Here is a 24,991-nt window from a genome sequence, read left to right as displayed (position 1 = left end):
AATAATTAAAGACAGAACGAAGCAAAGTGCAGCTTTAAATATGTGGCCTTGTTTAAATAGAGATAAAATAAATGCAGTAAACTCATTCAAGTCACAAAAAAGCAGCGATATCATCTGCACAGGAGAACCTTGTTTGACTTCACAACACAATGTGACGTCTTGCAACGCTCTGTCCTGGCCAATCGAACAGGCGGTTTAATCAAACAGCAGTGAAGTAGTGTTTCTGTTTACCTCATCAGTCTCCCAGATGTGATCAAACTGATTGTGCTATTCTAAAAAATACCATAAAAACTAATAGTTATTCCCTATAATGTTAAAAATAATTGTGCTGTGGCTTTGCATTTGATTTGCCTTTAAAATGATGGATCTACCTGACGGTTAGTGGTCATAACAATCACCAGAACTGCATTTATTTATGAATGCTGACAGTTTGATCTTCTTGATAAGACCAACGCTTAATAAGACCAACCGACGTTCTGAAGAGTATGGCTAATCTGGTGGAATATCTGAACATACCAACAGAAATAACAGGACAATATTGTATGAAATGGATATGAACAACTGGTGAATGTAATTATTTTTAAACTGCATTTTTTAATAAATATGTAAGACATGTATTTATTAACATATACTCACTGCAGCCAATGAGGCAAGCTATGGGTTTGGAGTCTCGCCCCAGGACACTGTGGCAGCTGGAGGGGTCAGAGACCCTCGAAGCCAGTGATTAGTGGACAACTCGCTCTACCACCTGATCCAAGACCTCTCGCCTACTAAAGGTGCATTATTAATCCTCTCCCACAACCTTTGTGAGCAAGAAGGAAAAAATAAAAACTTTTATTTATCTGGCCTTTTCTGTCAGCTCTGTGTGCTGCAGGGAAATGAAGTCAAACTCCGGACAGTTTCAGCGAGAGACTGAGGTAAGTGCTGTTGGGGAAACAGCAGAGCACCGAATGGGTCTGAACCAGAGTGACATTTTCGGGCCGTTTTAACGAGGCCCTGTCAAAGCAGTTAGGTTTCATACAGCTGTTCTCAGCTCTCTGAGTAGCAAGGTTATGAAGTTTGGCTGTGTGTCTGATATCTGCAGTGGAATGTGTGAACAGTGAAGGCCCACTATTCAAACATCAAAATACTTTAGCCCTGAGTGGAGGTGAAAAAAGAAAAGACAGAGGTGATTTCAGGCTTTCAAAGACTAACAAACATCAGCAACATGATTTTAAAAGAGAGTCAACACAACCAGTCACGCATAAAGTTTATATGAGGAAACCAAAAGCATGTAAGCATCTCTGCAGTTTATCTGACTTTAAAAAAGTAGCTGATTTAAATCTGACGGTGATTTCCTGACACCACATCTGGGCTAGCCTCTATACCGCTACATTCTCTAATTTAAATGAAGGTAGAAACAGATAAAGCAGATAAAGTAGCACCCAGGTGCATGGCATGCTACTAGAAGTTGAAACTTTAGTGCATTTGATAACGTACTTTTTTGCTTCACATGGCTTTGTTGCCAAATACCTCTTAGATATCATCTTTACTGTTAAAAAAAAATCAAACAGTAACAAACAAAAAACCCAAACAACTTTACAGTGTTTTGTCCTCTCTGTCTTTCTGTTAACGTACACGTGTGTGCTTCTATAACGTAGAACTGCTGCTGAGCTTTGTTATGACCCCAGCTGCTTAGAGGGGAAGGAAAATAACATTAATGACCAGGCAGAAGGAGGTAAAGCCAAAATTATAATTTCTCAGTAAATGACAAGTCTTTATAAACAATAAAAGAACTAACGGACAATGAGTGCTATTTAAAATGAGGAAATAACAAATTTTTATATTGTACTTCCTGCCTGATGTCTTAAAAATAAAAAATCCTCCTCTATCTTACCCAACTAACCACACCAATAATCTTTAGTGAGTAGCACCTTTAAACCCAAGTGGTAAAAAAATGAATCCCCTGCCCAGCGTCAAGGTGCAGCGAATGTGTTAAGCAAAAACAAGAAGGCATCAGTAAAAACTTACTGCAACGTAACCACAGCAGCAAGTAAAAAGGTAAAATCTAACCTAGAAAACAGTGACCAAAACAACCACAATGCACATCAGCAGGCACAATAAATCACAGCCGGCCCAACTAAGCAGATGGTGCAATTGTTGGCGCAGCTTGATTGGAGCAGAGACTGAGATGCCGGTCCAGTCAGGCACAGCAGCAGAAAAGGCAACTGGAGACACCAATCCTGGGCAACAGCTTGAACATACTAATTACCATGTTAATCAAGTCATGTTAAATGTTAATCAAGTCTTCAAACTTGGTCACCAGATCCAGCTCCCTGCACAGACATGCAACTTCTGATTCGCTGCCAAGAAGTCAGAATACCAGGAAGAGATCAAACTCTCCTCTTCAGGTGTGTCAGTAGTTTTGCTTCAAATAACTCACTGTAAGAATGTTACCACTTTTATTTGTATAACTGTATTCAGCTTGGCTGACATTTCACTGATTAAAGCTTAAAATGCATTTTGTGTTGCAGTGATTCTTTCTTTAGCAATTCGCTAAACTGACACATATTTTAAGAGAAATCAGTGAACAGCCTTGGCAAGATGTTCAATAGTAGTCTTAAAGGCATATAATTAATTGAAATAACCTACTAGCAGCCGAATAGCTTTCTAAAAGCTGCTGACAAGTCACGTATTTTCAGTATAAGGCATCTTGACTTGAAGGGAGCTGGACTTCTTTTTCAGGTTCTTCACCGCTCATCCAAAAGAATACCTTTAAGGCAGGGATCTCAAACTCCAGGCCTAGAGGGCTGGTGTCCTGCAGGCTTTAGATGTGTCCTAAAGCCTGCAGCTGATTTAAATGGCTAAATGACCTCCTCAGCATGTCTCCAGAGGCCTGGTAATGAACTAATCATTTGATTCACATGTGCTGCCCCAGGGTGAGATCTAAAACCTGCAGGACACCAGCTCTCGAGGCCTGGAGTTCGAGACCCCTGCTTTAAGCCTCCCAGTAGACCCAAGCTCCTATGTTGCCTTGTTCTTGAGTTACTGCATTCACAAACTTGCGTGCCCAAGCCACCTTACTAGCAATCTAATCTGCAACGCTAACTTCTGCTTTGGTAGTTGGGATTTTTTTCCAGTAAGGAATATATGGTAACAATATGTTCTGAAACCCTGGTGGCCTTAAGGTGGCCTGTTCAGGTAGAATTTCAGACCAAGCTGGAACTCCTTGGGGAGAAAAAAAAGACTACCTTAAGAAAAGCTTTGTTCTGATAAATCACAGCTGGATCACCGGGGGGAGGATTTCTGATGACTCCAGGGTACGTTGCATTTCCTACTAACTCTTCAAATGATGGCGGTATATGAATCATATCGATCGTGTGTATCAGCATGTACTTTTGTCTGTAATTCCAGAAAGGTGGTTGTATATACTAAAACTAGGTTCAAGTCTCTTCCTTTGGTATTTGTACTTCTTGTACTGTTTACTCCAGTGTCTACGAGGAACACTGTTTATTTTATACACCTGCTGCAGCTCACATTGGCCATTTGGGACAATAAAAAATGGCTTGAACTTGCAACGGAGTGTAAAAAGTGAAACAAAACTCCAGAAGTAAAATAAAAGCCTCACAACTGTACTGCACAGTGAAGATGACATTATTCTTTAGCTTGATGTTTTACTTCTGTCTCCACAGCTTGGTGTTAATGCTTCCTTGATTCAAGCAGAAACTGATGTGATGGGGACCCACACATTTAATTATGCATCACTAAAATGCAAAAATTTGAATTCATGGTTGCGCCAGGCTTCAAATTATGTCTGTGTGCATTAAGTAAACACACAGGCAGGTGCAACATAGACCTTCAGAAAAATTTGTTTCAATGAACATCACATGATTTGAATGTAAAAACAATTAAAATTGGAGAAAGGAACACCTGCAAAATAGTAGCAGCTGTTCCTTTTATGACCGCACAGTTTGGCAAATTATAAAGAAATTGGGGGAACTAAGACTGAGACGTTTTCTTTTGTAGAAGCTCGGATGGTTTAAGTTTTCCACAAAAAGGCTAAAAAAAACAAAACAAAACATTTTTGTTCTACAAAACATTAAAATCTGCAATGGTGGCATAATTTGAATAATTCTATCTTATTTCTAAAGAAGAACACTGCATGCGCAAAAGAAAATAAATCATGACTCATTACCTGGTGATTATAAATAACTACCTAGTAACTATAAGAAAAGGTTAATGAAAATAGGCGATTTTTAAAATATGATTACTTTGGGAAATGTCACGTTGAGTCTTTACTTGTTCGGGCTGCGACATTAGTTTAGATTTCAAAGATTTATCAGATGTCTTCATACTCAGTGATACTCGATGTGCTTGTAACTGAATTACTTTGATGATGGGAAAATCTTAAAAACCAAGCCAGTGATCAACTAATTTTACAGACAGTGACGGTCTAAAAGCAAACGTGAAAAAGCTTTTGGGTTATTTCTCTTTATTTGATATTTTTCTGGATTCGATTTTTTTTTTTTTATGCGTCTCACTATGATCCACTTTAGGTGGATCTCTAGACCTAAAGTCATGTAGACATGGTACATTTTGCTACTTTTATGTTTGACAACTAGCTCTCTGAAAACTTCAGGACAGAAGAGAAGAACCTTGCAGCTAAATCTATAATTTATCAAAGCGCAGGCAAGTGCTATCGCATCAAGCACTTTGCACCTGGGACTTAATGGGGTCTAAGGGTACAGGAGCGAACGAGAACATTAGTGCAGTTCAAAAGAGCAACAGCGCTCCAGCAAACACCGGAACATAAAGTTGCAGGAGGGCAAGGTGGAGGAGGAAAAGGAACACAGTTGTTTTTATAAGATCAATATCCTATTCCATGGTCAGCTGCACATATTTCCGTTTTCTTCATTTTCCTTCTATTTTTTACATTTACAGTTCGGATAGCAGAGAAGCACTGAAGTGTATTAACCATGCATGCAAAGCCCAAGCAAACAACAACTTTATAAGATCAAGACTATAAGCCCTTATGTCCAAATATCTCACTCAACTGCACCCCTTCCAAGTATATAAAGAAAAGAACAACTAAATGCAACCACAGTCTTAAAAAAGTTAGCCTGCTGTGTAAAATGTAAATAAAGACAATTAACTGCAAATTTCATGCACCTATATTTTATTCAGAATTAAACATAGAAAATATATAGAAAATTGTACCATTTTCTTTTGTGATGCTCCAAGTGTTTTCAGGTATTGAAAGGTCTGGACTGCAGGCAGGGCAGTTCAGCACCTGAACTCTTCTACTAATAGCTGGAGTATGCAGTTCATCGTTGTTTGGCTGAAATATGCATCACTTTTAGAAAAAGACATCATCTGGATGGGTGCAATGCTGCTCCAAAAACTGTAAATCTTTTTAGATGTCCAGATGAGCCACTAGTTCAATCAACACTAATGTACCTCCATATGATGGAGGTATATTACTGCAGGCTTTTGAACTGAGCACTGATAAAAGTCTGGATGGCCCTTCTCCTCTGTGGTCCGGGGCGTCCATGATTTCCAAAAACAACCTGAAATTTTGATTCATCCAACCTCAGAACAGTTTTCGACTTTGTTTCAATATATTTTAAAAGAGCATAGACCCAGATAAGATGGCACCATTTCTGGATCATGTTCACATGTGGTTTCTTATTTGAACAACAGAGCTTCAACCTGCATCTGTAGATGGCACGGTGAACCATGTTCACACAGTGATTTCTAAAAGTGTTCCTGAGCCTGTGCAGTGATTTCCATGACAGAGCCATGCTTGTTTTTAATGCATTGGCACCTGAGGACCTTATTGCTACATAGACATCCTCTCTTATAGTCTGTATAAATCTGGGAACTGAGAAAAAAAAATCAAATGCAAAATGTTCTTCCAGCAGTTTCTTTTTATTACTGCTTACTTTTTCAGCGTCTTGTTGCCCGATCCAAACTTTGACATGTTGATGTTGATGCATGTTGCAGGCACCAAAATGAGCTAGCATTTTTCATATTGGGGGAGCAAAGAAAGAAACATATTTGTTTAAACTTTAAAAGCATTTTTATCTGTTGTCCACTGTATCACTTGATGCAGTTAAGCAGATATTGCACTTTTTATATTAAAATTAGTACATTTTTTTCCACATCATCCTCTGATATGATTAGAGGTCTTTACACTTTGATGGATGAAACTGGTTCAGTCCTTCTTGAATGAATAGGGAAGTGAGGGATGTTGTTCATTATTCTCTGACATTTTACAGCCCAAAAAATGTCACCTTATTAATAATGAAAATTAGCTGCAGCTATAATCGATATATGTCATCTTTAATTTTTACCATACTACTGACTGGATACTGTGTCCTCTTCTACGTGTGACTTGGCAGAGTCAAAGTCGAGAAAACTCAGGACTCTCAAAACAAAAGTGAAGACAAAAAGGAAAGCGACTGATGATTATGGGCAAATTTACCAGCAAGCATAGATGGATACGGGTTTTTGCTCTCTTGAAATTTAATGAAATGAAAGCACAAAAACAAAAAAAACAAATGTCACCCAGTGAAACGCACAACACCAGCCACTATAAACCCACACTCACTGCCTGTCTGGCTGCTCCCAGACCAACGAACCGTCTAGTCTGCCTTAATGTGACCTTCACTTTAAAGTCCAAACAAATACAAACAGGAATACACACCGTTTAATCCTTCCTGATTCTTTGGTGTCCACTCAGAGACGGACACTGCTGGAGCTGAGGTGAAGACGTGAATGCAAACAACAAACAGTGGGAATATCTCTATTTGAACTTTCTTTATTTCTATTTTATTCTACTCTACCTCTTCATGTTTACTCTATTCCATTTGGCATACAGTTTTACATTCATAACAAGGTGAGTTATGAAAATGTAATGTCTTGCTAAAGTTCGAGCTGCTAATCAAATGTCAAGGTCAGGGGTTGCAAACCTGAGGCTCTGGAGCCTCACGTGGTCCATCTCAGCTGGCTACCTGAAGCTTTGTTAGAAAAAACTAAATCTATATAAAATTACTCTTATGTTAGTAACATAAGAACAGAAAAAAGTCCAAAGACAGTCTTGTGTAGCAGAACATTTCCTTTTCCTCTTAAGTACAAATTTTAAATCTGACATATTTATTTCACGACCTTTAGGAGGAAGCCTGACGCCACAGTTGAGAACCACTAGATTATACATAACTCTTACTAAAACTAGCTTGACATCAACAATAAAATATTGCTTGGTGCATTAGTATTAACAGCTGAATAACGTCACACAGTCACAGAGGTCATTTGTTCTGCAGGATAAGTGCTTTTGGTTTTAATAATGATTTTGCTTAGAATTTGTATTTTTGCTTCGGTGTGATTTTAATGCAGGATTTTCCTCGTAGAAATACATAAATATGTCCAGTTTTCAAGTGACCTTAAGCTCTTATAAAAAGTCCTAACAGCAGATGGCTCTTCCTCCTTCATCACTTCTGTCGCTCACCCTCTCTCTCACCCTCTTTTCTTTTTGTTCTGTCCCGCTCTCTGCCTCTCTCTGGGCTTTCCTCCAGTTTTACGCGATGAGCTGATGGCCAACAAACAAACATTGGCCCCGGTCCTCGGCAGGCAGAGAGGACACAGAGCAGCAGGGCAGAACAGCAAGGTTGCTATATCACTTTCCGCATGATCCCTCTGCAACGCCTACTCACTGTACCTCACCAGCTGCACCACCGCTTTTCAGAGAGATGATAGCTGCTTAAAAATTTTCAGTTGAGGGCAGTGACATGGTGCAGCAAGCAGGGAAACCACTCTTAAGTTTATGAAAAGTTAAATGACCTCTGACTTTTGCTCTTATGGATAAATCATTGCTCTTGCACAGCACTCATACCTGGTCACCGCTATGAGGTGGCAGGAGGTTGAAATGTGTTTTGTAGTGAAATATTCTAAACATATAGAATCTGGTGGGTTAAAAAAATGTTTCCAGTCACCAGAGAGGACTGCAAAGTTACAGATAAATGGTTATTATTGGAATAGATATGCGACGATAAATGGACTAATTTAATTCCAAAAGATCAAAATTCCTTTGTGTAAATGAAGTGCAATGAAGGACATAACAGATTTTCTTAGGCCAACAACATTCAAAAGCTTGAAAAGTTTATTTAAATGATGAACAATACTGTACAAAATACGATGTGATCTGAGAATACATCTATCATTCATTAGCTGCTGGTTCACTCAGTCCTGTGGTTTGTGGTGCTGCAGTTTCAACAAAAACACGAAATTATGACATCTGTGAAAGTAAGATTTGTTGCAGGACTCTTGCACTAAACTGCTCTGTGTGCTTAAAAACAGGCAGGTGAGCATATATGCTGATGATGTTTGTGAGGATGCTTGGGCCAAATTTGATGCTTAAACTCTGTAGGTGAAAATCACACCAGACAACACAGCCTTCCTGTTTCCCACTGATGTGAAATAGACTTGGTGATTGTAAAGGGTTGTATTTCCAGTGCTTATCTGTTAGCTGACCTTTAATAAAATAAAGAGGTTATATAATATCTGTTTGAAGGACTAAGATTCATATTCAGCACTGTGCAAAAGTCTTGAGTCACCCCTCATTTCTGTATATTTTGCTTCCAAGAAGCCTGTTTTTCTTGTAATTTTTTAAAAGTGATCTTTTGCAATAATTCATGCTTTCTTCGGTCTTTCACAGTTTTCTTTGGACATTGGCTGCCTTTTCACTCACTTTCAGTCCTGCCCTTGTAATAGATCGTTTTATGAGGAGTGTTTATTGAGCCACTTAACACTGATGTGGATTATTGATTATTATGAATTATTCAAGCATAAAAAAGCACCTAACCCGAGAGATGAACCAAATAAAGTAACAATGTATTTGTGTAGCACATTTAAAATAACCTCAGCTGACAAAGGTTCTTCACAGTAAAAGCCTGGATATGGTGCTCAAAGAAAGCCAGCGAGTATCAATCTTTTTTTGATTGAGTGATTGCACGACTCTTATGCGATTTTTACCAGCAGTGTTGGGGATATGTATCCGATGTCATAATTCTATAATTGTAAATGCATAAAAGTGCTATCGGATATTCATCCACCAAGCGACAGTATCTGAAAGGCATCTGATTATCTAGAGCTTCACTTTTCAACATGACAGTGCTCTACAATAATAATGAAACTATATAAGTCATGTATTGGCCTCCTCAGAGCACATTATTGAAGATTTAGTGAAGCCTGAGATCAGAAGTCAGATGACTTAAAAAAAAAAAAAGGACGGATTGTGTAGAAGAATAAAGGTGGTCACAGCAAATATTGATTTTCAGATCTTGTTAAAAGTGTACAAACAAAATTTTTGCCTCATATATTGCATGTCCATCTATTTTTGCAGATGTTTCAAGAAATCAGTGCATCTATTTCCCATTTTCCTAGCAAAATACAAAGAAATGAGGGGTGTTTTGCACAGTGCTGAATGTGCGTGTGAGTGACACATACTTTTAATCACCAAACATGGCCTTCTTTCCACAAAAAGCCTGTTTTGACTCGAAGGACATGACAGCCATTTTCTGTTAGCCAAGATGAGCCCGGAGGGTGGAAATTATCACAGCATGACCTCCATCCCTGACACACACACCAGTGCAACACCCCCACTCCAACCTTTTAACTCCGTGTTAAAAGGTTACAGATTTTCACTCTTTCAACACTTGAGCGAGCATGATAGCAAAGTGCTCTCCACTATCCTTTTGGAAAGTGACGCCGGGTGTAAAGGTTTAATCGCCCACCGTGTCAGATACATCAGGGCTTCTTGTCATCAGAGTCCCACCTCTGTCGCTTTGATTCGCTTCCACTCAATCTGCCTGCTTGTTCCTCATCTCTGCCTCGTTTTAGCATCTTTTCTTGTGACTTTCTTAGAGGTGTTCCAGCAATCAGAGCACTCATGTGTCCTGACTGACCTCTTTAACAGAAACCCATAATAGTTGGAAGAAACAACGTTACCAATTGAATTGTTCAGACAAACATTGTGGAAGCCTCAAGAATGAAGATTGGGAGCTCTTATTTTAATCAGAGGTCGAGTTTTTAAAAAATGAATCAGCTGATCAGCTGTCAGTCAAAATATTAGACCAGATAGAATCATAGACTGTATATTAAAGATGGACATAAAACATGAAATCACCCGTTGACTGGTTGGTTGGTTGGTTACTGGGCTTCATTTTGAAGGTTCAGTTTTTATAACTTTAGCTTTAAGTAACCAGTGGATGAAGTCCTAAGTTACTGGTTAATAGATAAAAGCCTGAGCCTGATTCTGCCAGAGGCTTCTTCCTGTTAAAATCAGGTTTTTCTTCCCCACCGTCATCAAGTGTTTGCTAACGGGGGTCACCTGATTGTTTGGGTTTTCTCTGTATTACTCTAGGGTATTTACTTCACCTCATCTTGAGGCGACTGTTGTTCTGATTTGGTGCTATATAAATAAAACTGAATTGAATTGAATTGAATTGACAAACATACTTAGAAATTAGTCCCAAATAAACCACATCACTGGACAACCTGACAAGTCCAGTGATTTAATTAGTCTAGGTGAAGCCCAGCAATGGGAGGGGATAATGATAATTCACACATGTTTAAACTCGCATTAGTTTAATTTCATAAATTTCATTCTAAATATGTGGAAGTGTTACAAAAGTGGAAATTACAGAACAAAACGATTTTATCTACTAGGCAGTAAATGTGTTTGTTTTTGCTATAAAGCTTTATGCTGTAGGAGCTAAACTTATGCATTGGCTTAATTCTTCAGCACTGTGGGTCACTGTATGGCAGCATCAACAGAGGTTTTGAGATAATAGAGAGGAAAAAAAAGGAGCATGATTAAGTTTCAGACCAAACTTGGGAAGCTAGATTCACTAGCAACACTTAAACTTTCATTGTCGTCGTCATTATTATTATTCATGACATGTTCGCTTTTTCAAAAAAGTCCAACTTTTCAGTTAAACAAAACATAAAAAAGGAGATTCGTGTAACAATCACAAGTCAAAAGATAGACAGAAACTGCATGACATAAGACTTCTGTGGCTGCAACACCGCCCGGAGATAAAACTGAAGGTGAAGTCAAAGTATTTACAGTCTTGTGATGGAAATGCCAATGAGAGATGGGCTGGAAGGAAAGGAGGAGGTTAGGTTAAAAATGCTTCAGATGTTGCACCCACTCTAACAGCTCTTACCCTCACTAACAGCTTTACTTTTGATATAAGAAAGATTAAAAACCGTTCAGATAGAATATGTGTGTTTACGTGTGTGTGTTTGTGCGCATAATTGTAAGAGAGAGAGAGAGAGAGAGGACGAGAGCAAAGGAGTAAGACACTGGAACATAGCCACATCAAGAGCAGAGCGCAGCAGGGCAGGCGAAACCAAAGGCCTGTTCCACAGGGGAAGTGATTAAGGCGTTGCACAAGGCCCACAGGGAGCAAAAGGGCAGAAAAGAGAGCTCATTATCCATAATGTGGAAGAAGAGTTACTCTCGCCACAGAGTCACACACTCTCGCAATATTACTTAAAAATCCATCTTCTGAACTGAGTGAAAGTAAATATGTTGCTCTGGAGATGGGCTGTTATTTGGGTTAAAGACAGTCGATGAAGAAGTTTGGGATGTGAGAGGGGGGAAAGCAGCCGTTAGGGACTGGAAGATGACTTGTTCTCGGTTGCATGCAGTAATGAATTTGACTGTATTAATAGATTAAAAAAGTTAATCTTGTGTTCCAATTATTTTTTACAGCTTAATACAAGACAGATGTACTTCGTTGCTCTTGTCATGGTGTATTTTGAGTTTTACAGGTCAGGCTCTCGGAGCATTCTCCTCTGCTTAACCATTGGCTGGAGCCTATCGCAGCTACCACAGGGTGAGAGGTGGGGTACCATGGACAGGTCGCAGCCCATCGCAGGGCTAACACACAGAGACGCATAACCATTCATACCTATGGGAAATTCAGAAATATCAATTAACCTAACCCCACTAAAATATTTATGATATGTTTACTTTAACACCTAATGACAAGTAATGAAATAAGAAAGAAACCACTCAGTTCAGAAGAGTCATCCCCAATCGAGGGGAAACAGTTAAAAACATTGGTTTTTTCGCTCACACCAGAACTTAACCAGGAATATGACCACAAATTCAAGATTGTGACTTTTGCTCACAGTGCAGTATTGTGAATAATCAGTCCACGGATCAATAATAATAACTAATTAAGCATTAATATAATTTATCAAGCAAAACTGCTGGCATGCTTAGAATGAACAGTTTAGAGTTTGAACAAGTGATTTATAGACATCCCACAGCTATAAATAACAAATAATTAATTCCTCCTTTAAAATAAATTTAGGAATACATAATCAGAAAATGAAGAGCTGCACTTCATTACTCATTTATGAAAATGAAAACAGAGTGAGAAACACAAAGAAGTCAGCAACTTATTGGCAATAGCACAGTCGGTCCATAGCCTGTTTTTCTTTTTTCTAAGCCGAAACTTAAACATACAAAAAAATAACCCCACCTTTATTTATTTTCATTAATAGTCTGATAAATTACTCACATGGAAAACAAATCATTGTCTTTCAGTTTCAGATCATCAGCATCAATTTTCTTCCATTGTCTCTTCTGTTTCTCTCTCAAACTTACATGAAGCTGCAGACTCTTAAATATGCGACTGCTGGTCAGTTAAAAATAAACAGGAGGTCTGTTCAGCTGCTTCCCAGGAGGTCACAGATCTGCATGTTTGATTTGGCCAGATGCCCACTCTCCCATTTATCCTGGCTTGTGACCTCCTGAGGTTTGTATTTCCTCACAGTCTCAAACCAGAAATCCTTCACGTGAAAGGCAAATTTCTTAACCACTACACCAAGAAGCCACCAGGTCACATCCTACCTGGTTGATGATGTAGATGCCGTAATCAATCTTCTGGCGTCTGAGAATAGGGTGGAGGTAGTGGAGCCAGTACTTTAGGTGATTCTCTCTGTGACGAAACGGGATGATGATGGCCACCTACACAACAGGGACAGTTTCAGCTCATTACCTCATTACTGAATGTGTAGATTTATTATAGATCATATCCCAGACATAACCACTGCCACTACCAGAACCTGGTTCTGTTGGAGGTTTCTTCCTGTTCAAATGGAAGTTTTCCTTGAGCACCTTGAGGTCACCGTTCTTGTAATGTGACACTATATATACTGAATCAAACTGAATAACCACAAACACACACCAACTAAATCTCTTACACAAGTGAATTGTCATTTCCGTAGCTCCTGTTAATATCACAGTGAACATAAAGCTGCTTCTTATCCATAATGAATAAAGCACGCCAAGTAAGCAGAGCTCAATGGCATCACATATTTGAGACAAATTAAGGGGCCGTGTCTCTGAACTTGAAGCGAGTCATTTTCAGGTGTCCAAGGTTGAACCGTAATCTCCTCTGTGAGTTCATGGTAATTTTGTGTTCAGATGAAGATTGGCAGAAAGCTAACCTTGGTTTCTGTATAGTTGAGCACCGAAATTGCCCAGGAACTCAAAGAGGTGTCATGCAGAGGAGAAAGTCAAACACTGAAAATGCTGAAATTAGGAAGTTCTCAAAAAAGCTGCCCTCCAAACCAATATAGCAATGTTTCTTTTGTCTTCATTAATTTAAATCCAGAAAAACTCCAGTAAAAGAGAGCTGATCAATCAAAGTTAAATCAGTAAAGAAAAGGTGAGTCTGTAGCCTGTAATGTTTAAAGGTTCAAATCTCTAACACAACTATCACATTAGGAACAAACAGATGGTAAAATAAAGATATTAACTTTAAAGTTTGAAAGGTTAGTTTTGACCAGTGTTACCTTGGCTGTCAGAAAATCTATAAATGCTATGAAATAAAATGTATCACCCATTCTTTTTGAACTCATCACGCACCCCATTTTATGTGCGCTCACAGAGACCCTGAAGCAGAAAACCTGAGTTAACAGAGAAAGTTGATAACCACCAATATGAAAGCAGTTATCTCAGACTTAACGTTTTATTTAACAAGGTAACGCAAAGAAAGCCTGGCTGTAGTATGGACTAAGTCATGCAGACCTGGAGACCAGATGGTGATCCCCTGGTAACCACTGGTTACTTGGGAAAATGTGTATTCACCCACCAGTTGGTTGCTAAGGGTAAATATAGGTTTGCATAGAAATTGGAGCACCAAAAAAAACCAAAAGACAAGCTGCTGTGGTTGCCTGTAGTTTGCAACAAGGTTGTCAACTCCTCTACAAACACTCAACAATTGCTCACTGAGCCCAAACGAAGAACTTTCACCTTCAAAATAAAAGTTGCACCATTTAAAACGCGTTTGTTACGGCGCTAAAACATGATTTTTAATTTGAAGGAGAACAGTCTCTATTTCTGTCTTGCATCACACTTATTCAAGTTTCAGTATCGCTCAGTGAGGTTCCAGACAATTCTCCGCCTTCAATGCAAACTATGAACTCTCAGCCAACGCCTCATAAAAAAATAAAATAACAATCTGTACTATATTTAATTGGGTATGTTGTATTGTGTTAGCTTTTCATAATTTTGTCTATTTCAACATTTTTGTTTTAGTACCTCATCACTGTGACTTCGTCTAAGTCTCAGGCACTTTATCAGGCACTAAATCTCATCTTTTATTTTTATACTGGGAGAAACTGACTTCTGCTAGAATATATTTACAATGTGAAATATAGTTTATTCAAATGTAGTGAAATACAAATAGCGAAGCATCTACAGACCTTCCATCTGGGCCGACAGTCTGGAGGCGTGTATCGGCCTCCTTCGGTCACATTGGGATTTTCTTTCTGCACTCGTTCCATCGTCATCTGGGAACTGAACTCGATCAACAAACGCCCCACTGAGGAAAAGAAAAGAGAAAGTGAAGAGAAAAGCATTAGTGGGATGAGTTGGGTAACAGACTAGACAGGGCATGAAAGAAGTGAAAGAAAAAAGACATGATAGGGGGAAAAGAAAACAAGAGAGGGAATGAGGGACACGGAGCAAACACTTTTAGCTTCAAAGCAACACTATACGTGTATCAAAGTGATGTGTGCAGAAATAATGATTTCAAGGGATATTTTTCGCATAATGCAGCATTTAATAAGATGCACTGGCTTTGGAAAACCCATACTCCTAAAAACACAAACAAAGACTTTGAAGTCAGATGTGTAAACACATGGAAAGTAATTATGCAGCTTAGTGATAAACCCACATCATACAGTATGTTATATCTCTGCAAATCAATCCTTTGAGTACTGATGAGTCAAATACTATCAGTGTGCAAGTGTGTTTATGTGCATGAGACCAAATTAAAAGAAAGATATGCTTTAAATCTCTGGCCTGGATGATAAATCCAGCCCCTTGCTCTGAGAACCACCATCATTAAAACACCCGAGCAAGCTTCGCTGTTTGGGCTCCGACCAAAGCCCCGCAACCACGGACCTCATTTTAACAAACCAGACTCTCAGCACTCATTCCCCAAACTGCAAAATGTCACTCATTAGTGTATGTCTTTCTTCAGTGGCCGGGAACTCATTAGCTCAAATCATCACGCATCATTTGATTCACCAAAAATATTAAGTAGTATTAAATAAAAGTATTACATGATTTTTATCATTCAAGGCAACAAAAACAAGCCCTGCTTAAGTATCTTAATGCAGTTTATCTATGTGTGACTGAAATCTTTAAATAAAAAAAGGACAGTCGGTGACTCGTTCTTCATTATCTGTATTACAGTGAACACTGTCACTGCACTACAGAGGAGAGAAGCACAGCGAGCGGCCATGAATGTTTTCAACAATATCAAATGTGTTTCAGTCTGCAGATGAAAATAATACACGAAAAAATGCACTTCTTATGCTTGTTTAAATAATCTCTATATTTCTGACTTGTTCTTTCAGATTTTTGGCATGAAAAGCTTACAGTCTACCATTAACATGAAGTATTTTAACCTGTTCTCACAGTTAATACAAAAAAAACTTCAGCAGGGCCGTGGCATATCATTTCGTACACGATAAATCTGGAGTAAATTTTTACCTGATATTGTGGCACCATGTGTTTACGTTCCCACGTTCCCTAGCTCGCATAAGGAGACAAGCAGACGTCTCAGAGAGAAAGAGCCGCAAGTGATTCTCAGATGAGAATTTAGTACACAAAAAAAAACCAACCTCCAACAAACTACAGGGAACAGTTTTATTGCATATTTTCCAATGGTGGAAAAAACAAACTTGTTTCACCACTTGAGGCAAAAACCCCTCCATTGAGTACAACCAGGACACGAGGACAGATGAAGAGACACGAGCAGCATGATGATGTGCGACTGCAGAAAAACAGAGCCGTAAACAACAGGTTAAAAAGCTCAACCCAGACTGAAAAATGTTAATTTTATTGTGTGACAATGTTGTGCACCTGCTGAGAAGTTACAAGTTTAAGTTACTGAAATGTTAAGCGGTTATGTTATCTACTTTGAGACTTTTACATCATCTGATTTTTTTCCCACTGAAAAACCTAAATAAGTCGCACAATACATTTTTAAGCAATAAAGTGCCAGATTTACCAAATCTGATACAAATTAAAACTCATATATGCAAATTCATATTTAATTATTCACAGAAATAGCAGAAGGTTCAATAAAGACCCCATTTCCCCCCCAAAATTGAATTTTCTGGCAATTATTTTATAATTTAGGCGTTAAAGAGTTACAGTTCCCATTGAAACTAATACTATTGTGCTTATATATGACTTGCTGTGTCGCTTTTGCACTATAATACTGCTGCTGGCACCTTGTGGCAATGACTTCACACTTTGAATTAGGTAGTCTGTCATCGATGACAAGAAGGATGGAAAACGTCCTTCATTTACTTACACGTATAAATGCTGCTGCCTTCAAACTGTAATCACCAATAAAACATTGTTCATGATTTTATTTTTTTCCTACATCACCACGACATAATTTTAGACTACATCATCCCACCTGTACTATTCAGATGGTTGTTTATTATGAAACCATTTACCTTTTTAAGCTTTGAACCCATATGGAAAAGATACATATATATGAATCTTATAAAGTTTGTGTCTGTCTTGTGTGAAACTTGTATGAAAAGCATACAAGAGTGAAAACAGATATAAGATCCCTTGAAAAATTATATAATGAAACTTGTATGTTTTGGATACTTACTAAAACAATATATGAAAGTAATGAGAAAGTGGCCACTTTCATGAGTAAATCATATAAGTTTTTACTATTTCTTTTCCATATGGGAACATTTTATCTAAAATCCATCCATCTTTTCCTCGACAACACTACAAGAAAAAAATTAAGGGAATTTCCAGAAACCGTTTGAAACCGTGTTTTAAAAGCGGCTACGCTTGAAGGCCACGGAAAAGGTCTGTCCTCTTAGAAAGGATTAAGACGAAATGAGGGTGCACACTTTACAGTCTCGCCGCAAAACCCATTTAAGGTCTTTTTACCGGGAGCGTCTTGCCTCCTGCTTAATCACTGCGAACGTTGGACTGTCAGTTTCAGACAGTTACAAAAATTAACTCATCAAAAACGTACATGTGAGAGGGATTCGACTGTGTTTGGTGGAGTGCATTGGTGTGTTGAGTGCTTAAAGCAGAGCAGGTAAGTGATGAGAAACGACAGTACAACACAAAGTTTTGCTAGACTGGAACTTCTCAAACATTTAGATAATTACAGCTACACCAGTGATTATGCATCAGTGTACATGGACTGTATGATTCCCATCTGAAAGTATGTTTACTGCACAGTAAATATACAATCTACTGTCAACATACTTTTGGTGGCCAAGGTGTGTCTTGTGTTGTATTATGTGAGTATGAAGAGACAGTATTCGCAGCATCACAGAGCACAGGAAAGAGAGGTGTGGCTCATAGAAGCTCACTAGACGATAATGGGCTTAACATTGATGCATGAGCTCCGTGTTGAGAGGTCTGCTCCAATCAACACCGTGCAGGTGAGGAGTGTAATCAATGGAAACAAGGTTACATGTCCATAACACACCTCTTTATCACACCACAAGAGCTGAATGCAAACAGTCCCACCAGCCCCTGACCACTTCTACCCATCGCCCTCCATCCCCTCCGCACTCGGGTCTCTTTCTTCCTCCTTCCCTCTCTCACACTAATGAGACAGAAAGTGGAACATGGTGTTTTCATCTTCTCTCTGTGATTTTTTTTCCCCAAACTTAGTTTTCAGACAGCTAAAACAAAACGGGGAGCTTACTGGATGTAGCATAACATAGTATACTGTGTATTAGGTTTTCTGAAAACACAAGAAAACATTGGGCAAGGTTTTAGTTGTTCCTCTTGAGGATAGAAGCTGGGGATTATGGGAAAAAAAAATCCCCCCAATAAATATATATTAACATCATTGCAGCACAGCTGGTCCAAGTGTGACTCAAACTGATACTGCTACAATTTCAACTTCACCTTCTTTACATTTCCAAATATGAACTGTTTAAACACTGGGATGTATACATTCACTGGACATTTTATTAGGTACATCTCGGTCTAAACGCCACAGCCTACCTGAGGATTGTTGCAAACTATACTCGACTGCTATTAAGGTGCCCGTACCATTACACCATCATCCTGAGTTGTTAATACATGACAGAATAGATCGATGCTTTTATGCTGTTTACGCCACACAATCTGAACGTCGTAGCAGAAATCAAGACTCATCAGCCCAGGCGATATTTCTCAATCTTCTGTTGTCCAATTTCGCTGAGCTCATGTGAAGCAGATATGGTCTTCTCCATACTTTGCTTGTAACACGTGGTTATTTGAGTTACTGTTGCCGTCCTGTCACTTAAAGCAGTATTTCCATTTTCCTCTGGCCTCTGGCATCAACAAGGCATTTCTACCCAGAGAACTGCTGCTTACTGGACATTTTCTCTTCTTCAAACCATTCTCTGTAAACTCATGAGATGGATGTGCAGGAGAATCCCAGTAGATCAGCAGTTTCTGAAGTGCTCAGAACAGCCCATCTGGCACCAATAACCACGCCACGTTCAAAGTTCCCTTTCTTTGTTATTCTGATGCCCAGTTTGAATTTCAGTACGTTGTTTTTACCATATCTAAATGCACATGGCAGCACGTGATGGGCTGATTAGATAAGGTATTTGTGTTAATGAACAATTGAACAGGTATACTTGACAATGTGGCTATTGCATGTATTGTATATATGAGCATTGTGTAGAACCTCTTGGTCACAACCACTTGTTAAAAGGATTTCATGTGTAGCAATTTAAAGTTGGTGGTTTGGCTCTAAGAGCAATATCAAGACCACCAAAACAGCACACAGTAGGTAATGAATGACAACAAACAAGACACTGATGATGGATTAGAAGCTGGGGTCCAAAGTGGCTTGCAAGGGGCAACAAAAGCAGTCTAATTAATGCACATTGTCTTTGATTTACTGCTAAAATGCACAGAACGGTATCTGCAGCATTTAGATCTGGATATTTGAGGGGTGATTTGTCTCAGAGATTTATAAAGCATGATATCAAAAGAGCTTAAAAACATCATAATCAGAAAATAAAATAAATTTCCATTGTCATTACCACATGGTGAAAATGTACAGGTACAATTCAGTAATCTTGAAAAAGCATGGTGACATAGGTAGAGGAAAACTTTTAAAGATATACAGACTGTGTCGAGCCGGCACAGAACACACAAATAATAGAAAGAGAGCATTTTTGTGTTTGTGCATGTGTGATGCAGAAATGTGCAGGTTTGCGTATAAAATAGACTTCAACAGACAGTAATGTGTTGTACAATGATAGCAGTGGAATTATCTAACACACAGATACACACGCAACAGCCACAGACCCCTAACATGCTTATCTAAGTGGCGATATTACAGTAATACATTATAATCACACTCTTTGATCACGCTATCTGGGACACCTGCTGCACTTTGGGGGATGCAGAACTGCTTTGTCTGCAGATATATACACATAACACACACACACACACACACACACACACACACACACTCTATATGACAACCAAATTTTCCCCTCACAACCGTAATGAAACAAACGGCAGAGCTATTAGATTAGCAGGACATGTAACAACACAATAAACTGGGAGCAATAAATATTTTCTGCATGACTTTATGGTCTCAATTGCTCATTTTATCTTACAGGATACAATATGATGCACATTTTGTAAATTCTGACCTTCTTTAGAATAAAACAGATCATTGCAAGGCTGCGCTTCTTTGCAATGGACAGTTTGCTAAAAAACAAAACAAGCAAAAAGAAGATGGCCATGACCAAAATGTGAATGATTACAGTTTAATGGTTTGTATGACATGGTGGAAACATCAATCATTTATATAAGACCCAAAAATTGAATAAATATCCATCAGATATAAAGATATAAGAAGAGAAATACACATTTTCCCCCGCCAGGTTACTGAGCATCGCTAGCTTGTGTGACTGAGCTCTTGTAGGAAAACAAAACATGCAAAATATAACAGATTTTCATGGATCTGACAAATAAATTATCAATGAAAACCAATTAACTTGTTTAATCCTGTGTTTACTCTTATGTAGCTGATTGCAAAAGGCTAATAAAGTGAATAAAAGCAGTTTGATACCCTTGCGCACTGACTCAGTAGCTTTCTTTGTCTTTCTCTTAAAGAATGAGTTCGTGTCAATAAGGCTGTGAATTGGTTTGTCCTCACAGAGTCACTGTTCGGGCCATCTGACCATGCAAAACTGTACGACAGGCTGCCTGTTAATCAGCAGCCCTGTTCTGAGAGTTTCTGTGCCTTTGTGTTACTTAAGTGACAACTGAAGCAGCGCCAGGGTCAGATTTCTGAGAGCAGTTCTGAGTTTATAATTGAGTTTGGCTCTTTGGCCTCAGGAAGGGGAGGGAAATGAAAGTTAGAGAAAGTGAATAAATGAGAAGAAAAAGGGACAGAAAGGAGAGCGAAAGCTGGAGGAAGAGGTTGTTCCTCTCCCTCCTGCTTCCCACTGACACACTCTGTGACAATAGAGACTTTCAGCTCTCTGAATCTTATTAGCTTGTCCACTCTCTCAATCGCTTTTCTTTGAATCATTTACAAGTGCCTCCACCGAGCGCAGGCCATAATTGCGATTCTTTCTATTTTGATGAAAGAGAGAAAAGAGCACGAGGTACAAATGGGTGTGGCGGAGAGAAAAGGGGAAAGAGTCAAAAGTCTTCACGTCAGGTACCTACTTCTGCTAACATAGCGTTCATTTTGTTTATCTTCAACACACTTTGTCCTTGTGTTAGCGATTTTACACCCTCTTCCAAGACTCATTACTGTGGATTGTGAAAATCATCGATGGCAAAGGCTATGCTCAGCTGTGAAATCCCGCCCGTGTTTCTGTGTCTGCATGTTTGGGTAAATTTATTGGATCAGAGGATTACAGGTATCTGAGAATCTCCTCGACATGCAAGAAACACATTATCTGGTCGTGTGGGTGTGTATCTATGTAGAACACCCAGCGTGCACCCAAACAGACGAGATAAAGGGTTAACCGTGGTGTATTTACACCGCACCAACAACAAGCACAAAAGGATGAAGAGAAAGCTACAGCATTCACAAACTGATAGCTTTGTTGTCACAAGTCATGTTGCTGGAAAATGAAATCCACCAGACAAAAAGGAAAACATGAATCTCAAGCAAAGGATAATGTGAAACTGGACTGTTTCGGATTAAAAAAAGGTTGATGTTCTGTCGCTGTCTTTCAAACAGCATGTGTCAGACCACAAGAGACAGAATTTTCAAGATGAAATAATTTCCAAGCGACCTTGACAGACAGAGGGAGAGAAAAAAAAATTGAGCTTATCTTTTGCAGGGAAATGAACTGCTGTCTTGAAACCCAAAAAAAATAACGTGCTTCAAAAATGCCAGGAAATACTGTTAATACTTTCCTACAGAATATATAATGTAGCCATTAGAGGGACATAAAAAATGCAGTGATTTCAGAAACAGGCGTGCTGTAAATGTTCTCTTTGTTTGGTTGATGAGTGCTTCAAAGTCTCAAACCTGCACACAACGAAGCAAAAGGAAAAAGTCGGTCGCAAATTCCAGCATGGAGCTTAAATTAGGACCAAAGCCAGCATTTAGATCCATCTGGGCTGCATCAACACAACATGTGTTTACATCTGTAGGCAAGTGCATGTCAGGTTAGGGCATAAATTATGACATACGCTTCAGGAAAAGTTACGGTGTAGGTTTTGAGAAGTGTTTGGGGTTACGGCGCACCTATGGAGTAGATTTACTACATGAGTATAAATCCAATATAAGGCCACAAGCTAAACAGGGGTGATAGTTTTTGCAGGTTAGTCAGGATTGACTCGGGTCTGAGTGAAGCAAATTCCACCAACAGACAGTAAACTGTGGGGTGACTGTGCAGACATCTGCGTAGCGGCCAAATCTTAGACCCGTCCAACTACGTGTGAGATCCAAGTGCAGGATCAGCGCTGATATAAGTAGAGAAGAAGTCAGAACTGGAAAGTAATTGCTGAGTGTTTTCTTCAAAGTTTTTTCCACAAAATTTCAAGTTTTCAAACTGTTGCAACATCTCCCACTGTATAATCTGTGAATCTCTGAGCTGATATATCTTTAAAACAGCCGTAAAAACCAACACGATCATACACTGTCTTCAACCCAGGTGTGGGGGCAGTGGTACAAAAATCGAGGGTTGCATGACTGGCCAAGTGATACCAAAGTGGCATTACATGCCAGCAGATGTGGTATCATGTCTGCCGTGCAGGGCAGGGTGTAAACAATGAGCATAAAAGCAGCGTCAGAAAGCAAAAAAACCCTCCACTTTTCTTCTAGCAATCATTAGAAATTAAACAGGTAAGCTGAAATCTGGTGCAATAAAGACCACCAGGATGGCAACAGGTTTTGTTTGCTGTTATTTCAACATAAATCAAATTTATTCTGCTTAGTTTTACTCAACATTTTAGCCATTGGCTGCTCAAACCCCAGTGGCTCCAGAGAAGCCTGCTTACAGTTTGAGAAATGCTGTATCATAGAGAAGACGTGCGATATTATCTAAGGACAAACACTGAGAACATTATCAATAAACCAGTTAGGACCCCAAAACACCTTCAGCAGTATCATGATAAAAAGTGAGAGCTTGCTGAATAATAAGCAGGATTGAATGTGGCTGTTTAAGAAGTTTGGATATGTGTAAGTTATTTTACTCCTTTATTTTATCTTTTCTCACAATTCTACTAAAACTTGTCATGAAGTATAATCAAAAACAAAAACGCCGCCAGAAGCATCCTCCTTTGCATTTGTTTTGCTCTCATGTTCAGACGTGTTAGCAGCCGTGAACTGGGAGATTTTTTTCCTCATCAGGAAATGTTTTCTTTATTTACCGTCTGGTGTGATGCAAGAAAAACAATGTGTAAGCAAACGAGCCTTAACAAGAGATTTCATTAATGAGCGTGAATTTTAAGCAGGCTGATGAAAGTAATTACAGTGTGAAAAGCTGCAGATACAAGTACTGATTGTACAAAAGGTTGGGTTTTTTTGTAGTGCTGTTTCTTACATCTCGTAACAATACTTTTATCAGTGTAAAGTCCTAATTATCAGCAGCAGAGCTGCAGATCATCACCCAAACAAGCAAAGTAAAAAAGCAAAAACAAAAATAAAAACACTTAATGGCTCAAATCCACGCGCACAGTATGTTCACTGACTGTTTTTGCTCTGAGACGGAAGAAGCTGAAAGTAGGGTGCATGAAACAGATGGAGGATGCATGTAACACAACAACGTTTCCTGGCAGGGGGGGAGAAAAGAGACAAACAAAAAGATCATAAGAAAGAATAGAGGTAAGAAAATAAAAGCACAGAAAGATGAGCGATACAGGTTCAGATGCTGAAGGACGGCAGTTGGAGAACAAACACAGACAAACAAAAGAAAGAAGATGAAAACAGTAATAACACAGGAAACACAAAGTGATGGGGAGTGACAGATCGTGTAAGCCTGTGAGCCAGATGCTAAGCAACACCACTCCACAGACTGCACTGCAGTTCTGCTACTGTAGTTGTTGCTTTTGTAATTTCCTCTGTGTCACAGGCTGTCATACACCAAATATCAAGAGCCATTTACATTATAACACGGAGACTAGTGCGCTACAATTGATACAGAAACCCTGTTGTTGCCTCTTTGATTCATCACAACAGCCTTTAATTAACACAGAGGTCATGTGATTGCTTTCATTTCTCTGTTTGTTTGTTTGCTAGCAGGATTAATCAAAAAGTTGCAGATGGATTAGCATGAAAATGTGACCAGAGGTGGGGGTTTGGTGCAAATTAGACGTGATTAACCTTTCAAGTCGGAGCCACGCATTCTTTTTTCTTAGCAAGACATTATGTTCCACATATTCACTACTAACAAATAAATATATTAAATCCTAATTGAAATAAAAAATTGTGAGATTTGATGTTCTCACAAAAATATCACAAAGTAATCCGTACCCAGGATCCAGAATCTCAGTTTGTGCTTGGTATGGAGGGAATTTTCAGCCATGGCGGAGGGATGTAGACTTGGACTGCTCTTGCTAACAGAATGATCCTTTAATTAGTGGCAAGTAATATCTGTCTGAATAATAAGGGAGAAAGAATCCTTGCATAAACACTTTGTGTAAAATAAAAATGTGATGTATGAAGCACATATGGGAGGAATGTTTCTTTTTATCCCATTTAATATCGGGGTTACTTTAGTCAAAACAGTAATTTTGATGTTAGTAACCACTATATTGATCCCCGTAGTCTTTGAATGGTGTTTTAGGTTTTGACAGCTAATGCAAAGAAAGCTAGCTAGCTAGGCTGAACTTGCTCACCCATCTGAGGTTTCCTGGAACTCCTGAAAACTGTAAGTCTTCCTCTATCAGAAGAAAAGACAAAGCAATGTGTTTATAATCATTCAACTCTTGTTCTAGACAGAC

The 24,991-nt window shown here is 38.9% G+C and overlaps 1 protein-coding gene across 4 annotated transcripts in view; it reads right to left on the bottom strand.

Moving 5' to 3' along the window:
• The window catches only part of b4galt2 (UDP-Gal:betaGlcNAc beta 1,4- galactosyltransferase, polypeptide 2), a 207,468-nt gene that overhangs the window by 91,881 nt on the left and 90,596 nt on the right, over window positions 1-24,991 (bottom strand). For all 4 annotated transcript variants that reach the window (XM_019348151.2, XM_019348153.2, XM_025900060.1 and 1 more), the window contains 2 exons: window positions 14,764-14,882; window positions 12,905-13,021 (listed from right to left, as the gene is read on the bottom strand). In XM_019348151.2, coding sequence (XP_019203696.1) covers window positions 12,905-13,021; window positions 14,764-14,882 — 236 coding nt within the window. The remainder of the gene's footprint in view (window positions 1-12,904; window positions 13,022-14,763; window positions 14,883-24,991) is intronic.

This window comes from Oreochromis niloticus, linkage group LG18 (assembly GCF_001858045.2).
Source record: "Oreochromis niloticus isolate F11D_XX linkage group LG18, O_niloticus_UMD_NMBU, whole genome shotgun sequence".
NCBI lineage: Eukaryota > Metazoa > Chordata > Actinopteri > Cichliformes > Cichlidae > Oreochromis > Oreochromis niloticus.
The sequence above is the reverse complement of the archived record's forward strand: the minus strand, read 5'-3'. Positions and strand labels throughout refer to the sequence as shown.